Source organism: Anser cygnoides, chromosome 1 (genome assembly GCF_040182565.1).
Source record: "Anser cygnoides isolate HZ-2024a breed goose chromosome 1, Taihu_goose_T2T_genome, whole genome shotgun sequence".
In the NCBI taxonomy this organism is placed as follows: Eukaryota; Metazoa; Chordata; class Aves; order Anseriformes; family Anatidae; genus Anser; species Anser cygnoides.
The window spans coordinates 56,192,072-56,210,307 of NC_089873.1; the positions used below are offsets into that span (position 1 = coordinate 56,192,072).

General features: G+C 51.3%; 1 protein-coding gene across 5 annotated transcripts; it reads left to right on the forward strand.

Annotated features, from left to right (window-relative positions):
* The first annotated feature begins 262 nt into the window (after positions 1–262).
* C1QTNF6 (C1q and TNF related 6) lies at positions 263–8,572 on the forward strand. Of its 5 annotated transcripts, none has more exons than XM_013181103.3 (3): positions 263–392; positions 4,078–4,315; positions 5,440–8,572. In XM_013181103.3, the coding sequence occupies exons 2-3, from the start codon at positions 4,084–4,086 to the stop codon at positions 5,985–5,987; spliced, it is 780 nt and encodes a 259-aa protein (XP_013036557.2). In that variant the 5' UTR covers positions 263–392; positions 4,078–4,083; the 3' UTR covers positions 5,988–8,572. The 5 variants fall into 5 exon arrangements, with proteins under 5 accessions (XP_013036557.2, XP_047904202.1, XP_047904203.1 ...); XM_048048245.2 differs by having other exon boundaries at positions 323–392; positions 4,197–4,315; XM_048048246.2 differs by lacking the exon at positions 263–392 and adding an exon at positions 449–605.
* The last annotated feature ends 9,664 nt before the right edge of the window (positions 8,573–18,236 follow it).

Genomic DNA, 18,236 nt, shown 5'->3' on the forward strand with positions numbered 1-18,236 from the left:
GGGCCGGGCAGTGATGAAGAGGAGGAGAGTCCCCAGCCCTGGCTCCCTGAGGCACGTGTGACCTCCAGGAGCGTGAACTTTGCTTCCAGAAGGAATCAGCTGTTGCGCTGAGCAAAGCGCGGGGCGGGTGGAAGGAGGCAGGGAGCGCGAGCCAAGTTTGACACGGGGCAGCGCAGGGGGGAGGCACTCACCAAGGCCTCCGAGGCAGGATGGAAAGGACGGTAATTACATAAGAGCACTTGGCGAGCATCTGGCTGGAGTCAGCTGGGCCCCGCCAGCCCTCCCTCCCTCCCTCCTTCCCTCCCTCCCTCCCTCCCTCCCCGCGCTGCTAACCAGGAGCAGCTGAGGATAACACAAAACCCAGCACGGGACCCCTCCGGAGGGGTGCGGAGGTAAGAGCTCCTCTGCTTCCCCTTCCTGCTTGCGCTGCTCTGGGAGCGTGGGGGGAGAGGGCTGGGGAAGGGGAAAGGCGCCCTGGTCCAGGAGAAGCAGCCAGGAAGGGGAAGGGAAGGGGCTGCTCCTCTGCCTCGTGGTGTGGACGGACACAGAAGGTGCCTTTGCTGTGGAGAGGAAGCTTGGGTTTTGCCGGTGGAAGAGCCGCACGGGTGGGTTTGTGGTGGATTCCTGCATGGGTAGCAAGGCAGGGGGTCCACGTGTGCGGGAGGAGCTGAGCTGCACGCAGGGGGTGTGGAGGGGGGGGAGACACCAAGGGATTTCCTTCCTTCTGTACCTCTGGCAGACAGGGTTAATAGGATGCAGGGTGTCGCTGGGGGAGATCCAGGCTTTATCTCCTACACTCTCCTTTGAGGGGAGGGCTTCAGGAGAAGGAAGGAAACGCAGGAGGAGGAAGCAGCTGCTTTTGAGCAGGGATTGCTGTTGTCCAATCTGGCCAGAGCTTCCTTGGGCTGCCTCCAAGGCAGTGTGCAACAAGGGAGAGAGAGGCTGGTTGAGCACACAGGGTGCCTTCAGGCTTGGGTTACACTGAGAAGTGTGGCTGGCACGGGGACAGTGCATAGAGCTCTTGAAACCCGTCATATGAGCACGCAGCCGTGAGAGCCAAGACCTCCTGTAAAAGTGGCTGCACTGGCAAAACACTGCTGGTACAGCCCCTTCCCTTCAGGGAGCAGGGCAATATTTCTCTGGCAAAGGTGTTTGTACTGGCACAAGTTGCTGCCCAGCAGGGCAATGCCACCAGAGCAAGTCTTTGCTGGCTCCCTGAGTGTCCCTGTTCAGCTTGGACAAGATATGGGGTACAAGGTCCTGCTCACCATCCACTGCTGCTCTTCCAGACAGATGAGAAAAAGGCAAAAGCCCAGCCAGTGAGGTCCTTCGTGGAGAATATTTGCTTGGTTGTGAGCAGCACCTCATGTGTGTGGATGGAGAGGTAGGAGGGAAATGAGGGCAACCGCTTTCGTGCTGCCTGTTCCCCTAAAAGGGTGGAGGAGGTCAGATACAAGGCAAAGAGCTGCAAAAAGAGGTAATGTCATGCTTGGAAATAAGACCTGGGAGAGTGAGGCACTGCAAGCTTTGATGAACAGAGAGGAAGTCTGCCTTCAGTGTCAGAGTCTCCAAGTTTTCTTGCACCCCAGAAAATGTATAGGCTAGCAGCAATAGTACTGTCAGCTGCGGAAATCCCCAGCAGCAGTGGGCAGAAAATACAACTCATCACACACTGAACTGCTTCTGTAAGCTGGCGAGGCTCCATCAGCAAGCAGCATCGCTCTGCCCCTTCCCCTGTTCCCCCTCTCATTCTCCAGAAGGGGAAACCGGGGCACAGGCAGAGGTGGGAGGCTCGGTGCTGGGAGCTCGCGAGCACAGCAGTGAGCTTCTCAGGCCCCCTCTGGCCGTGGCTGGAGGCATGTTGGCTCCGTGTTCATTGAGCTACAGGCTGACAGGCAGCCCGAGAATATCTCCAGCCCTCCCAGCCCCCTCCCTCCCTTCTCCCTGGCTTGCAGCACATATTTTCCCAGACTTTTCCGCTTGCTTCTCCAGTGGTGCTGGGGTCCTGCCAAGCACCAGCCACTCTCTGGGAAGCAGGGCCTCCTATTCCCAAACCGAACAACTGGGAGAAGGAAAACAAAAACATAATAAAATAAATAAATAAAAATCCAAGCACGCGTAGGCATGCACAAAACCCTTTTCCACTCAGAAGCCTAGAAGTCTTCTCCAGCTTCCCTTGGAAACTGTGCAGTGCTGACTTGGCACTTTTGGCCCCCGCAGAAAGAACTATTGCTCACCCTCCCTTCTGCCTTCCAAGGATGCACATGTGCACCCGCACCGGGTATAAGTTCCCAAATCCAGTTTTGCCACAGAACCCCTAAAATCTCCTTCCTCCCCCCAAAATGGCCCTCATCCCAGCTCCCAGTGCAGCCACGTGGTGCTCACCCCAAGGGCACAAGAGGATCAGCTCAGCACCAGGCTGGGGGCAAAGACCCTCACCAGGGTTTTCTGCAGAGCCTCAGCTTTTGCTGGCGGCAGTGGTGCTGAGCTTTGGGCCAGCACACCCCTCCCGTGTGAACTTCTCTGCCCGGGACATGACCGGGGTTTGACACGCGCCCGAGCACAAGGCTTGGGGCTCTGCCCGGGGAAGGAGGGTGACCAGAGAGGGAAAAAGCCAGTGCCTCTCCCATTTGGCAGATGAGCCTGCTGGAAATAGAGTGGATGGAGTGAGAGGCTGCGGTGACACCCAGAAAGAAACAGTACAGAAGAGAATGGAAGAAGAAGGGGAAGTCTGGGGACAATCAGTGGGAGAGAGAATGGGCAGCCAGGTGAAGGGCTGGTTCATGGGGCAAGGGGCTAACCCGGGGGACCGGCAGAGGGGGGAATCCTGCACCATCCCACCACAAGGTGCTCAGGATGACACAGTGCCCTGCTGCCTTCCCACCCTTTCCAGAGGGTGCAACCCATTCTGCCTGCAATTCACCGATCAGGGTAGGCTCTTTGGAAGGAAAAAGGCAGAGAGAATAAAAAGTGAAAAGAAACCACCTAGGAAAGAGTTAAGAAGCACTGAAACCTAAGCTGGTTTGCAATGGAGGGCGCCCAAAGCCAGGGAGGAGAAGGGAGGGAGAGGAGAGGGGAGGGAGCAGGTCCAAGCCCGGGCTGTGCACCCTGCCAGTGCTGAGCAGAGCCGCTGCCAAGCCAGCTCCTGGAGCCATGGGCCCGGGGGCCAGCGCTGCGTGGGGAGAGAAGGCAGCGAGCAGGGGCTGGGGAGCGCAGAGGGGAGCCCTCAGCCTCCAGGGTGAGCTGTGCTGGGGTGCAGGCTGAGGCAAGGGGGGCAGAGGCTGGGAGAGGGGGTTTCTGAGCATGTTTGCATGTCTGTCTTTTGCACACACACTTCTCTGTGGGCTGCCTGCTCTGCTCTTTGCTTCCTTCCCCCTCTCCAGGGGAGCAGCTCCTCTCTGGACCTGCTGCAAAGGCCTGTGGCTCTGAGGAGTCAGCCAGCCCTTTGGGCAAGGCGCTGGGCTTCGGCTCTCCTCCTGTGATAGAAAGGGGAGCTTGGTGGAGGGCCCTAGGAACACAGATTTGGTGGTGGGGAAGGGATGGGGCTGGAGATAAGTTCCCAGCCCACCGGTGAAGGGGTCTCTCTGCAGGGACACATGGGTCTGGCTCCAGCTGGGGCATTGGGTTATAACACCTGTGAATGGCTGATACCTGGCAGCTGGAGGTCTGGAGAACTTCTTTACAGCCTTCTCCACAGATTAGCACCCTACTAGAGCTTTTGCTGAAGGAGCTCTGTGGTTTGCCATGTCTCCTTCCTCTATCCCTGCCTGGCAGCTGAGTCTTTGAGTGGCTCCAGTGGTTTGCCTCGAGACAGGCTTTGAGGGTGAAGCCTTCTTCCACTCTCCATCGGTCTGGGTTGAAGGGCGTGGAGCATCCTCTTCAGCCATGTGGTTGCTACTCAGATTGCAGCCTTGAACCTCCAGGGACATCAAGCATGTAACACCGTCCAAGAGACAATGCCAGTTTGTCCCTCCACTGGCTCCAGCCACCAGTATCACTTTCTTGGTGATATCTGCTCCATCCCTCGTGTTCTCCCTTTCTTATGCCTCACTCCAGCCCTTCCTCATATCTTCCCAGGTCACCATGGACATAATTTACCTGCGCACACCCCTGGCCTTCCTTCTCCTCCCTCTTGTTGTCCTTGGGGCGCCCACTGATGAACCCAGCCTCACAGAACCTGCCCCTGGTGCTTGCAGGCGCTGCTGTGACCCGCTGGACTCTTCCACAGATGCCTCACCTCGCCCTCCCAGCCACCGCCACCTGCCCTACCCGATGCCAGAGGTGCGTCCCTATATCAACATCACCATACTGAAGGGTAAGTGCCCATCTTGGTCCCTGGGGTGCCAAGGCCTGCGTGGGGCCAGCTTGTTCCACCCTGCTGTGGCTGGCTTGGCTAGGGGGAAAAGGCTCCCTGTTTTAGATCAGCTCCTCCCTCCAGGGCTCCCCTTCGAGGCTTTGCTGTGGGCAAAAGCCTGTTCCCAGCTGGATCCTGCTCCACTCATTGTTGCTCTGCGGTTCCCCTGGACTGGCTGATGTCCTCCCTCCCCTGTCCAGCCTGGAAATAGCTGCAGCCCATCAAAGCTCACAAGTGTGTCCAGGGGCAGATATAGGTCTGGACTAGAGTGGGGTGTTGCAGGGAAATCTGTGCACCAGCAATTTTGCAAAACCACACGGGGGAGGGACAGGAGGAAGGGAACAAGGCACAAGTTTGGAGTGCTGGCAGTTTTGGTGGAAGCTGACCTCTGTCTTCTCTCTACACACAAAGTAAGTCCTGGTGCTGTTCTCTCAATGTACTAATGCCTGCACAAGCTTGAGACAGGCCATGCATGAACCCCAGGGTAGTACTGCAGTTTTAATTACACAGGATGCCCAGATATTGCTAGTATCCTCACAGTATCAGTCCTCTAAACTTTACTGCACCACCCACCAAGTTCACCTTGGATCTTTTCCTTCCAGCCCCACTTCTTGCCCCTCTCTAGTCATACTCTCTGACAGGCATCAGAATTTTGTCCCTTTCTCCAGCCTGCAGCAAGAACAGTGTTCGCGTTACACGGATAACCGGGTCCTGGGAGATGTGTGTAGGAGGGGCAGGGACTGGGGTGTGGGTAAAAGAGCAAGGAGGATGAACAAGAGGTCAAGAGCCCCAGCAGCACTTTGCACTGCTGTGCTCCATCTTGGGCTGGAGTCTCCTAGGGACAGATCCTAATACCTCCAGCAAGGTCATATCAGGTGGTTAGTAAGGAAAGAGACCCCAGTCACACCCACAGCTCTGCTGGCTCCTTTTCCATAAAGCACAATGATATGGTGACCCTCAGGAACATTCCTTCTTCCAGCATTGCCCCATCCTTGAGCAGTCCTGTTTCCTCATTGTTTTTTCTCACTGCCACTTCCACCTCTCTGGTATCACACAGGGGTTTTGTTCTCTGCTTCCTCTTGTAGGAGAGAAAGGAGACCGGGGAGAGCCTGGGATGCCAGGGAAATGGGGCAAAGAAGGGCCGCGAGGAGAGCGAGGTGCCCAGGGCCAGAAAGGCAGCAAAGGACAGATGGGCACAGCAGGGGACTCCTGCAAGCACCAGTACGCTGCGTTCTCCGTTGGTCGCAAGAAAGCCCTGCACAGCAGCGAGGGCTTCCAGGTCTTGATCTTCGACACTGTCTTCGTCAACCTCTACAGCCACTTTGACATGTTCAATGGCAAATTCTACTGCTCTGTAGGTGGCCTGTACTATTTCAGCCTCAACGTCCACACCTGGAACTTCAAGGAGACCTACATGCACATCATGCACAATGAAGAGGAGGCGGTCATCTTGTACGCCCAACCCAGTGACCGCAGCATCATGCAGAGCCAGAGTCTCATGCTGGAGCTTCAGGAAAACGATGAGGTCTGGGTGAGGCTCTACAAGCGGGAGCGGGAGAATGCCATTTACAGTGATGATGTCGATGTGTACATCACCTTCAACGGGTACCTGGTCAAGCCCAGCCTTGACTAATTGCCTCTCCTCCTTCCCAAGGCCTCTCTGGCCTTCTTCTTCTTCCTCTCTCTCTCTTTACTGCCCGCAACCACTGCAAATCACTTGGAAATGAGCCTGTCAAGTCTCAGGCATCGAGTGTGAAACTTGCCACACTGTCTCCCACCTCACGCTCTCTCGCAGCCAGGCCTGTATCTGTGCATTTACAGCAGGACACTACCATCTCTCACCCCTCACCTTATGACCCCAGCTTAAGTTATTGGCTTGTTCTAAATCTGCCAGTGGGATGTGGCTGGCATTTAGGGTCCTAGAGTTAAAGCTAAGATGTTGCCTCTGGGAACGTGTCCCTCCTTGGGACTTCCTACACAAAAGGCTCCCATAGAAAGTGCTAAAAAGTTCCCACTGCCCAGGTGCATCCTGGCTTCTCTCTATCCTGACTAGATATGCCAGTTTTACAGCCTGAAACATGGCCCTAATGTCAGCATTCACACCCGTAGTGTGTTGAGTAGACTGGGGTCTGCTGGTCTCCTGTAGCACAAGGAAGATGTAGGAGCGGTGAGAGAAGATACTGTCTTTCCAAAAAGAAGTCTGTTGGCCTTCCAAAGTATGTCATTGACTTTCTGTAGACGCAATTTTGGGTCACAGAGCCCTCAGGTTATGGCCGTAGCTTCAGGGCCCCGTGGCCCTTCCCCAGTGTAGGCTGGCTGTGAAATGGTGGCCTGGTGGGACAGTCCTCCGCTGTGTCACCCCTAGCTCTTTGAAGAGAAATGGGCCAGACACATCCAGATGCTTCAGAGTCATCTGCCATTGAAGCAGGAGAGCCCACCACTCTGTTCCCACTGGGGATCACAAGCACAGAACGAGAGAGAGAGAGAACCCTGCCAAAACTCCCTCCCAAACCCCTGCTCGGTCTCAGTTCTCCAGCTCTGGGAAGCCAAGCCCAGTCCAGACAGGGTTTTCCCTTCCCCAGGTGCAGACTGAACCTGATTCTGCTCACTTCTGCAGCAGGGGTGCTCCCATGGCCCTGGCTCCTGCATGTCATTATGTCAGTCCTCCTGAAGGTGGTTCTCTCACATTGGCGTTGAGGGACTGCTGTTTCAGGGCCTGAGCTGCAGGCTGCAAGACCAATTGCAGTTAAACCATGGTTCCAAACCTGGGCGGGTTGGCACCTCTTTGCCTCTCTGTTGGAAAAGAACTAGAGGCAAAGCAGTGGCGTGAAAGGAGGCGAGACTTCAGCAGCTCGTCCCAGTATTAAAAGCCTCCCTGCCACATGTTCTGTGCCCTTTTCTGGCAATCTCATTAGAGCAACTGAGAAAAACATGTGGCTAAAACAAACCCTCACTTGTCAGGTTGGATATGTTGCAGTGGGAAAGGATGCCAGAGGTAGGATTTTCTACTACCATTTGTTCTGGCCTCACTCACATCCCGCTGGGGGTGTGATGCTTTTTTGGGGGGATCGGGTGAGACTGACTCAGCACTTTGGGAAAATCACTTCCATGAGTTTTGATGCTGCCACAAATTGCAGTGCCAAAAGTTGTCTTTTTTTATATATTATTATTATTTGAGTCTCAGGACAGGACAAGCAGGAGAAACTATTTCTCCTCTGCCCATCGCTGATAATGAAGTCTTCTGACTTATGCTTCCATGGCCTTATGGTTAGCCATGGTCTCTGTCTATGGCACCTGTGACTACCAGAGCTCTCCGTTAGGAGATACAAAACAAATTATTATATTAGGACTTGGTCAGGTACACTCAGCCCAGGATGGCAAAGGTACAGGGTCACAGGCTAAATATTAAAAAATCACTTGAGAGAATTGCAGGACATTTTCTCTCTTGCCCTGCTTACTTACCCTCCCTGCTTTGCTAAGGAAGCTGTGCAGACTGGAATGAGTTTTAGGCACTTTCTGCCCCTGATCCTCCCCACTGCTGTCACTGAGGCAATGTGTATAAAAATGTGGTTTTGCTGAGGCAAAGCCAGGTCTTTCCCAGGGAACCACGTGATGATGGGATCATGGGAACGGAAGGAAACCGAGTTTCTTCCTTTCCCTTAGCAGGTCAGTGTGTGAAACTCCTCAGAGACAGGATTCCAGGCAGTGGCGAAGAAGCAACATGCTGGAGGTGATGCTCAGGACTGAATCCCTTTCTCTCTTCCTAAGCCACAGGCTGCAAACCCAGATATTGTGTATTTAGAGTGCCCCGTGTCTCCCTGAAGAGAAGCAAGCCTCTATAACACTGAATATCCCCAGAAACAAGCTTCTTTCTTCCTCCTTTTCTGTATTTTTTGTTTGTTTTTGTTTTTTACTTACAGTGATAGGTCTCATGTGCTACCCATGAGCATCCAGATGGTGCCTAATGCATGTGGTAGAGGAGGGCAGGGGGACCAAAGGGTATGTTTAACAGGCTTCTTGGTGCTAAACAAGATGGCAATCCCTTGGTGCTAAATCAGATTTCAGGAGTCTTGGGTGCTTTCTGGAAGGTGTAATAGGCTGAGTTGTAATGTACTGTGGAATTAATGGTGCTTTATGTTACAAAAACAAACTCCAAGAACTTTTGTGTGTGTGTGTATATATATATATATATATATAAATTCTGTGGTATTAAACTTTTTCCCTGGTTGTTTTGCATTTAGATCTATTTTTCCTTCCCAGCCTATTCCTTCTAGCTCTGTTTATGGCTGAATAGTACAATGAGAAAAATATTAACCTGTAACAAACAGGTACAACCACTAACTCAGCTCTGAAACTTCCCTAGGAAATCCACGGGAATCCTTGTCTGTTTCCTTAAAGACATTTGCTACATTGATATTGACAATTATGACACCTCTCTTCCCTCTCCTTGTAAACTTCTAAGCAAATTCAGGGAAGAATGCTTTGGAAGTTACCAAAAAGGAAGGCAGCACAATGTCAGATTGATCTTCAAGTACTTAAGTAATTCTATCGAGGAAGGCTGGGCTAAGGCCAGACTTCTCCTTAGGGGGATCAGGTCCTTTAGATTGTGAAATTTTTGGCAGATACTTCTATCAAGTACAAGTGAGTTTTCCCTGTGGTGGTTCTGTTTTCTGTGCCAAGAGGTAAAAGCCAGGAAGTGCAGACATGAGGGACATTAAATTGTTGCCTAGACACTCGTGCTTGCTAACAATGGGGCAGGGTGTAGTTCCATATTCAAGCTGGGTACATGTTTTGGAAGACCTGGGTGTGATGGCAAAAGCTTGAGTTTCAAGTCAGATGTGCAAAGACAAGTGACAATTACACATAAACTTGGGGAAAATGGTGAGCATTGAGGGTTGGTGGGAGTGAAGATTTCAAGGCCTGAGTGGAAGATCTGGGAGGGTTAGAGTCCCAAGGGCAGGGAGGATGCTTATTGGAGGTCTCCATGAAGGTGGAAGAGGTAAGTGGGGTTTTGTTTAGGGTCCTTGGGGTTTGGACTAAGGGGATGAGCACTCCTAATGAGGTGGAGGAATGGACAAGAAAACAGCAGCAGATGCCCATATAGGAGCTTTTATTTTGAGTCTCATTCATCTTCAAATAGCTTCTCCTGTGGTTTGACATGTACCAGACGGTTCATTTGGCAAGCGGTGGAAAACATAACCATGTGCATCCTTACAGGCCTCTTTAGTCCTGTGTCAGGCCCAGAGCTAGGGCTATATATATCTTAGTAAATGTGGTGATCTGTTATATCTGAGACGAGCCCTCTGCAGGTTTTTTACTTGCTTCTGAGGAAGCAGTTAGAAATGCATCATCAGGAAGTTCCGGGGCTGTATTTGTGCATGTTTCTGGCCCCTTGAGGTGAGATGCTGGTAGATTGGAGGTGCCTCTGTCACACTTACGAAAGCTGAGGAGTGAAGGAGGAGGGAGGAGCGGAAATGTGTAGCCAGACCTTCTAGAAACGTTTCCTGTGATTCAGTCCTTCAGCCTGTCCACTTGGAGAGGAACGTGCTACCTCACACCTAGTCTGTTTGGCCCAACCCCTTGGGGCTAAGATGCATACATCACTGGCAGGGTCTGTAGCCAGTGCCACCCATAGCACCATAGATGTCTGGCTGGGGAGATAACATGGGTGAGGCTCAGCTCAGGCAACGTGGACCCTGCAGTGTTGTTGAACGAAGAGCCCTAGAGCTGGAGACAGCTCTGCTGCCCAGTCAATGCGTACAGCTCACCACAGAGACCTCCAATCACCTCATTCACCCCATCACGTGTTTTCTCAAGTTCCTTCAAGGTATGGAATAGAATGATAGACTCACAGAATTGCTTGGGTTGGAAGGGACCTCTAAAAATCATGTAGTTCCAGCCCCTCTGCCATGGACCGGGACACCTTCCCTGATCAGGTTCGACCAGGTTGCTCCAAGTCTCATACATCCTGGCCTTGAACACTTCCAGGGAGGAGGCATGCATGGCTTCTCTGGACAGCCTGCTCCAGTGCCTCACCACTCTCATGGTAAAGAGTGTCTTCCATATATCTGACTTGAGGTGGGGGCCCATGCAAACCTCACGAAGGTATCTGCCAAGGGGTTGGCCCTTTAAACTGGTTTCCTGCGGGTTTGTGGTCTTGCAGGTACGAAGGGGGAGGGAGGGAGGGAAAGAAGGTAAAGGGCAGGAGATAGTGCTATCTCCGGGAGAGGAAATGCGTGTCAGCGTCAGCTTAGGAGAAACTGGAGGTCCTGTGAGAGTTCCTTACCCCATGATAGCTGTGGGAAAGGAGAAGCAGGGCAAGAAATGGGGTATGAAAGGCTGGAAGGGTGGAATAGGGTTTGTACCGGGGTGGGACGACAAGAAGGAGACCTTCAGCTTTGCAGCGGGTGCTCACACAGACACAAGTGTGTGTGCCTGCACCCAAAGCACTGCGGGGCAGCCATGGAGGAGGTCTCAGGCAGCCCCTTGAGCCTCATCTCAGCTTCCGACCTTACACAGGATCTGCCCCACGTCAGGGCTTTCTGCACCATTCAGAAGGCTCGGTAACGTGGCAGGTTTCCCCTCTGCTCCAGCCTCCCAAACCGCCCAGACAACCTGCTTCATTCGCACCTCAGCTGTGTGGGTGGATTTTCCATGGTGGTAAAATGGGCATCTGCTGGGCCCAGCTAGGCTTCAGAGACCAGCTCGGTGCTGCGCTCTGCTGTCACACCCACACACGTCTACACGCGCACATACCAGCCCCATATGGACATCTCTCGCCTTCCTGCCAACGGAAACCGTTGCCCTTTGCACGCCTGGCTCGCTCTGAAGATGTTATCAGAAGGTGGGTAAGGGGGGCCGAGGTACCAGGCCTCTTCTGTGCAAGCGCGGCTCCTTCGCTTGATGACATGCCTTCCCCCGCTCTCCCCCTGTGATCTCTCTCCCACAGTTATACCACGGCGAGTGGCAGGCAGAAGGTCCCAGTCAAAGGCTTCTGACAGCTTCTCAACCCAAAAGCCAGTCCCATCTCTTGAGTTTGCATTAGTTAACTCACAAATGGCCAGGGAACTATTGCAGAAGCTCATGCTTTTCTACGTCTGTTGGCAATAGCTAAGAATGGAGAGCTCTTGGGTCTGAGAATTTAAGGAGCAAAGGGCTCCCCATCTGCCCCGCAAGGCTGGAAATCCAGCCCCGGGTGAGCAGGAGGTGGGGGTTGATTCGCACTAACCTACTTGTGCCCATGCCTTCGAGAAGCGATGCTTATCTGCATCAACCTCAAATCTGTTAATGTGCCTCAACCACCAGGGAGCCCAAAACAATGCAAATTGCAGCTCACCTCTGAGGTGTGAGAAGTGTCCAAGCCCCACTGGTTGCCACTGGGGACAGTTGTAGTGCTTCAAAGAACACAAGGGAAGGGAATGCGCAGCAAAAGGAGGGAGGACAAGGGGTCTCCTGTCCCACTGATACCCATCCTGCAGGCATCATGACCTGGTTCCCTGCTCTGAAGTCCTGGCCAGGCACCAAATATTTAACAGAACAGTGTCCTAGTGCAAGACTTGGGCAAAGCATCTCAGAAGGAACAGGATGGGAACTTTCTGTTGCTCTGTCCTTTTCCATCCTCCTTTACACATGATCTAACATGGTGATGGAAGGTCAAAGAGAAAGAAAATGAGTTATTGGACATATGTAGAAAAATGGGTGCATGTTTCGTGGGGTGCCTGATGCTCACTGCATTCTCCTGCTTGCCCCACACATGCTTTTATGGGCTCACGGCATTCTCCCATACACACATTTTGTTTCCCATGTGTCCTTGATCCTTCCCCTGAAGTAATGGAATGGAGCAGATCACTAGAAAGAGCTCCCAGGTAACCCAGCTCTGTCCCTTCAGCAATTCAGCACATCCTTTGAGACAAGGACCCACAAGATTACCATTCCACACACAGTCCAAAACACCTCCCAAACCCTTGCTTCACCCCGACTCCCACTTCTCTCCATCTGCTGTGTTGGAGGTGTTGTTTGACTCTTCAGAACACTTATGCAGACTTTGCAGTTGCACCAAGCTTTCAAGGTTATTCCTGTGTTGTTTTTTTCAGAATTTCCATTTGTTCATGATACTTCAGTCTGAAGCACTCCCCTGACCCCAGGACAGGCTTACTTCTCCTCCCCCATCCGTAAGGTTGCCAGCTGCAGAGACAGAACTGCTGTGCCTTCATTGCAAACGCTGCACCAGGCAGGGACAGCGGTGTGGTGGGTCAGCACACAGTCTTGACCTGCAGGGTGGCAACGTGAACTCTGTGGAAATGCAGAGATGATCTCTGCAAAGCCCTCTGTTTGCTGCAGTGTTTTTTTTTTTTTTTCTACTTTCCTCCCCCTCTTTAAGCTCCTGTGCCTGCTCTAATCACCACTGCGAAGAGCTGTGCAGAGAGATTTCTGAGCGCAAAGTGCAGGGGAAGCGGTGGGAGGGTCAGGTGAGGACTGAGAAGGGCAAGAGGAAAAGGTCAGTGACGCAAGCCCAGAGCGATGGCTGTCCCTCAGCTGAGCTGCTCTGCTGTTTGTCCGTGGTGCGCTATTTCTTCTCGGCAACAATTCACACATCTGGGGACCACAGCTCCTTCCACCGCCCACGCTCTTCCTCCCCCCTCACGGGGGCCGAGCAGAGGAGGGGGGGAAGGAGGGAGAGCTGCTGCACCAGGCTGCCAGCATCGTTTCCAAGACGGAAGGGGGGAAAAAAACCTCAGAGCGGTCCTTTTCGACCGCCAGCTTCCCTCTGGGCATTGAGAACGTCTGATAAAGGAACCTGCTGCTTGCAAAGGGGAGCAGAAGAAAGAGGGGATCCTTTCCGCTGGGGTGCAAGGGAGGGAGGTCAGCAGTGGGGAAATGCACTGACACCCTTCTCCTTCAAATGTAAACCAATGGTGCAAATTTCCCCTGGAATTAAGGTGTCACCTGCAGACACATGACTAAGGGATGGGACCCTGGTGCCTGTGGACACGCGTTGTCCTTGGGCTGTTTCCAGGGTAAGCATTCAAGTGGAGCCAAGAGCTTGGCCCTCTCCCTGTTTCCCACCTTAGCTGCAGCTGTGTACGTGCATTTGTGTGTGTAAATGTGTGCACAGGTGCAGACAGAGGGCATTCCCCCCGAGACCTTCTCCGCAGCCTGCTCCCAACTGTGCGGCACAGCACCCTGACTAAAACGGCCCTCCTAGCCCAGTGTGGGCTGTGAGCGCTGTAATTGCTCTCTTGAGCTGCAGGGAGAGGAAGAATGAAACTACAAACTGCTGCAATTCTCTGGGCACTTTTCTTCTTCTTTTGCATGAGGTGCTGGAGCAATGTTCAAACAGGCCTTTTCCTACTGTCCGTGCAAGCCATTCTCAGCAACCAGAAGAGGAGGAAAGCGACATTCTGGTCTTGCCTTTCTTTCAAGGGACCAAGTCCCATTTCCCCTGAGGCCTCCACATCCCATTTCCAAATACAGGTGCAATCAGTGGGGTTAATGTGATGACAAGTGGCTTGGACTTCGTGTTTGTAGCAACAAATCTGGTTTCATGTACAAAGTGCTCAAGGAACAATTCCAGGCTCCTCAGAAGCCACAGTGGAAAAAATAGCCATTTCCACACTGTTTTTTCTCCAAGTGGTGGTCCTTATGTGTTCACCAGGATTAGTTTAGCAGTCTCAGTAACCAGACCTTCCTACTCCAGCCCCCTGAGCTAGAAAATAGCCTGTTCAGATGTGTGCCACCATACCCTAAAGCCCTGTCTAGCTGCAGAGCTGCTCTGCTACAGGTAGTCCATCCCAGAGGAGGAACCCCTGGGAGGAAAAGTCTTCAGAGAACCAGGGCCAGAGCCAAAACCATGACAGAGATGGGCTCTCAAGAGGGATGACGAACCCAATGAGGTGACCTATTCCACAAGGCTGAACATCCCTAGGGGGAGTGAAGTGCCCTCAAGTCCTTGGGTCAGGTCATGGACATGGACTTCACCATCCCATTTCATTACTTCCATCTGGGGACACTGGCTGTGGCAATTGCCTTTCTCATCACATCTTTTGCCTCCTGAGGTGGAGAATAAAAAGGAGGGTGCTCAGGAGCAAAGAAAGTAGAGGAGCAAATAGGGGGCTGAACCTGGGAAACCACAGAGCAGGGGGAAAAAATGTCTCTCCTGATAAAGCCCAGGGGAGAGACAGGAATGCAATTCAATGTGCAGAGCGATAAGGAGACAAGAAGCTGCCTACAAACAAGTAATTTCTGTTCAGGCATTTTAATAACATGAAAAATAGTAATTGCCATAGTCACAAGTCAGTAACCTCCAGAAGGGCTTAAGGAAGGGGAGTGGGGGTGTTGGCCTTTGGATGAGTATGACATCATCAAGCATATTTTAAAATAAAATCAACAATCTAATAAATCCCTTTTCAACAACTACTCAGATAGAGATGAAGAAAACAGAAGAAGCAATGAGAGCTCTGAGCAGAATGGAGGAGGTTATTGTAATGAATTTTACTGTGGAGAAGGAAGTGGAATGTGATCACATTGAGAGGAGGCCTTGCTAATCAGAGCACCTGAGGGTTTATTCCCTAGAATCTCCTTGCAGTGTCGTGTCTTGCCTTCAAACAATTTTGAATGTACAAGAAATCTCTGAATTCTTCTCAATGTATCATTGCTTCCTATTAGGCTTGTCAAGTATGCACACAAACCCCTCTACCTTTAAATAGAGAGAGGTATAACACCTTGATAAGCTGTAAAATAAAGCAGGGCTTTATATTTCCAAGACTGTCCAGGTAACAAGGTAATAATCTGCCCCAAGGACAAGAGCAGTCACTGGTGCTGAATAGTAAACTGGCCAGTTAACACTTGTTGATTATCTTGCTTGCGTACAGATTTTGTATGAGGCTGGTCTCTGAATCCAGTGCTACCTTCACAGATCATATAACTTGCACAGATATCCCCTCTTCAATACTGGCCTGTGAGCAAGTTCACAAGGTGCTCTGGCCATGTGTTTTCAGTTTTCAATGCAACAGGAACCTTCAAGGACTCGTATAGGCACATTTTAATACTAGAAGCTAATAATGTCCCTGCAAACCTGGTCAGCGGACACCTGTTTGTGATGCAGGACCTTGTCCTTGGTCTGAGAGTCTCAATTCTTGAAGAAGATGGGAAAATGTCCCTCACACTTCTTTTTCTGCTGTGGAAATTGAGACTCAGACAGGATGTGAGAGCTGTGTAAATACGTCGGTAGTCCCACGGGTACGCCACCTTCCTTCCAGCTTGCACTGATGAGCTTTCCATCACAGGTGTGCAAGGTTAAGAGCATCTGCACATGCAGATACCACAATTCAGCTACAACTTGTCACATCGCTCTGCTTCAAACACGTGCTCTGTTTCCCACACTATGTCCTCATGCTCAGAGAAGGGCATAGATACTAGCATTCTTTCAGGTTCCTCAGCCCAAGAGTAGAGAGACATGGAGTGCCAGGCCCAGGGTGAGAATCCAGGTCTTCAGTGTGTGTCGCTCTGGGGAGTGACTCTGTGTCCGAGTCGCTTTTGTGGCACCACGGGCAATGGCTCTGCAAATGTGACAACTAAGCCTGCTCCACGCACACCCATCAGGGAGGCAGGCACCCACAACTAAAAGCTCTCTTCAGTCTGATGCCTGGGTTCCAGACCTTCAGACCAAGGTCTGCCACAGTGCCTAGCTCCACACAAACATAGTGAGGAGTCAGGGCTCAGGTCCTGACCGAGAACATCTCATGATTGCCCCGTGTTCGTGTTCATGAGTTCAAAGACGTGTGTTGACAGCCAGGCAAGCTAGGAGTGAAACTGCTTGAAAGTAACATGCTTCCCCTCCCACCCTTGTTTCTCCACCTCTCTGGGCCTGCGACCATCACTGGCAGGGAGGGAAAGTGAACACCTCCTCCACCCTCTCCCACCTCCAGCCCCAGACTTGTTGTGGGTCAGCACTCCTGCAAATATCTCGTCTTCCTACTATTTTATCCATGTTCTTACACAGCCTGCAGGGCATGAAAATCCCTGCTCCTGAACATTTTGTTCATCTCTGTATATATTTGATGTCTTCTGCTTTTATCAGGCAGATTTATCAGGTTAGTCTCTGTGGGACAGAAGTTGGAAGGGAAGAAACACTGGAATATTGTCTGCTGTGTAGGTGGGCTTAACACTTGCTGGCCAGCACGGTGACCCCGTTGTGGAATGTGATCCCAGAACTTAAATTCTGTTGCTTAAGTGCCTCTCCTCTTTAACACAGTTACAGAGATTAACCTGAGGGCAGCATTTAGCCTATAGCAACAGCATCCCTAGGGATGCTGGAGAAGGAGGAACAAAAAGAGCTCGATGCTTTAATGTCAGCCCAAAGTTGCCATTTTGATACACAGCAAAGCCTCTTATAGACTGGTAATGTGAACAAATTCAATAAAGAGATCGCTGATACAATAAACAGCGGTTCCCCGCAGAGCCATTTTAACAGACGTTTTTCGGAGTAGAACCACAATTTAAGGGGAAGATAACGGCAGATGTAATACAATGTTGTAGTTTTGAGAAGCACATGTATATGTATGGCAGGAAATTCAAAGTAAAGGTTATAGTTAAAAGAACATTATTTGGAAAGTACCAAAAATAACCTTAAAAGCGTCTAGAGATGTTCATAATGTATCCTGGCAGAAAGCAAACTTTGGCAGCCATCAGGGCCATCTCTGCCCTCATCCCCTCACCTCCTGCTGGCTCTGAACCCTTCTCACTGCTCAACTCCAGAGGGCCATGGGGACAGGACACTGAGATGGGTCTCCTGAGCCCTCCACTGAGCTCATCCCTGGTGAGTTGGATGAGTTGTAAACCACAGGCATGGCATCCCAGTTAACCTGGGACTCCAGCCCCAGCAGAGATTTGGCAAAGGGAAGGGATGTGTCCAGCCTGAACACAGCTAATGTGTTGATGAATCACGGGATAATTCAACACCACATCATACTTTTGCCGTTCACAGTTCTTCACTCTCTCTGTACTTAGTGAAAATGTTCCCCTGTTCACCTTTGCCATCCTGAAGAGACTCTCAGTGGACATGCAACTGAAAATGAGAAGTTTCAGCAGCACCACTCTTCTCTAATGAAAGCAAGAGGGGAGGAAAAAGATCAGCCTGCCCCAGCCTTGAGGGCTAAAAAAACTTACATTACCTCTGACACACTGATCTGACCCAAACAACACCTTTAACCAAACCTCCAACTCCGCACTTTTACCTGCCGCTTTAACACTGCACAGCAGAGTTCACGGGTGAGTTTGCATGCCTCAGTCACCATTATGAGGACAGGAAGGTAATCACAAGAACACCTCGCATGTGTCGCTGACAGTGTGGTTTTGCTTGGCTTTTTAACTTACAAATGGCACCATTCCTAACAATGTTGATGTAAAGGAGATAAAAAGTGCCAAGTTCTAAGTTGCGCAATGTCCCGGGCAGTCAAGTCTAAAAACCATGCTGAAAGCAAGTGTATTTATGTGTATTAGATGGGGTCTGGATACATATGTGGTACCTTACCCATACGCGAAACCCTGTCTTACTCTACGTAGTTGTTGCTTTAGTATATTCTCAATGTGTTTCTGACAGAAATTAAACATACTAAAGGCAGTCTGTGTGTTTATGCATGGGTGTTTGACTGCCTGTTAGTTGATCTGTCAGACCATTCCTCCTTCCCCCACAATTTTGAAAAAAAATCAATCAACTCCAGTTGCACTTGTCAAAGAGGTATATCCCCTACTGCCGCTAAGAAAAGCTGGCTGGATAGAGGAGAGCTGGCTCTCTCGTATGTCGTTCAGTGAGAAAGTCTTCAATGTGTCATTAGTCCTTACTAGATACCCAAAAAAATCTGCCTGAGAATCTATTGCAGAG

What these genes read in the sequence shown, in the direction of transcription:
- C1QTNF6 (XM_013181103.3), top strand. Translation starts at nt 4,084, where the DNA reads ATGGACATAATTTACCTGCGCACACCCCTGGCCTTCCTTCTCCTCCCT. An exon ending in CAACATCACCATACTGAAGG is followed by an intron (nt 4,316 to 5,439) that starts GTAAGTGCCCAT and finishes TTCCTCTTGTAG; the next exon opens with GAGAGAAAGGAGACCGGGGA.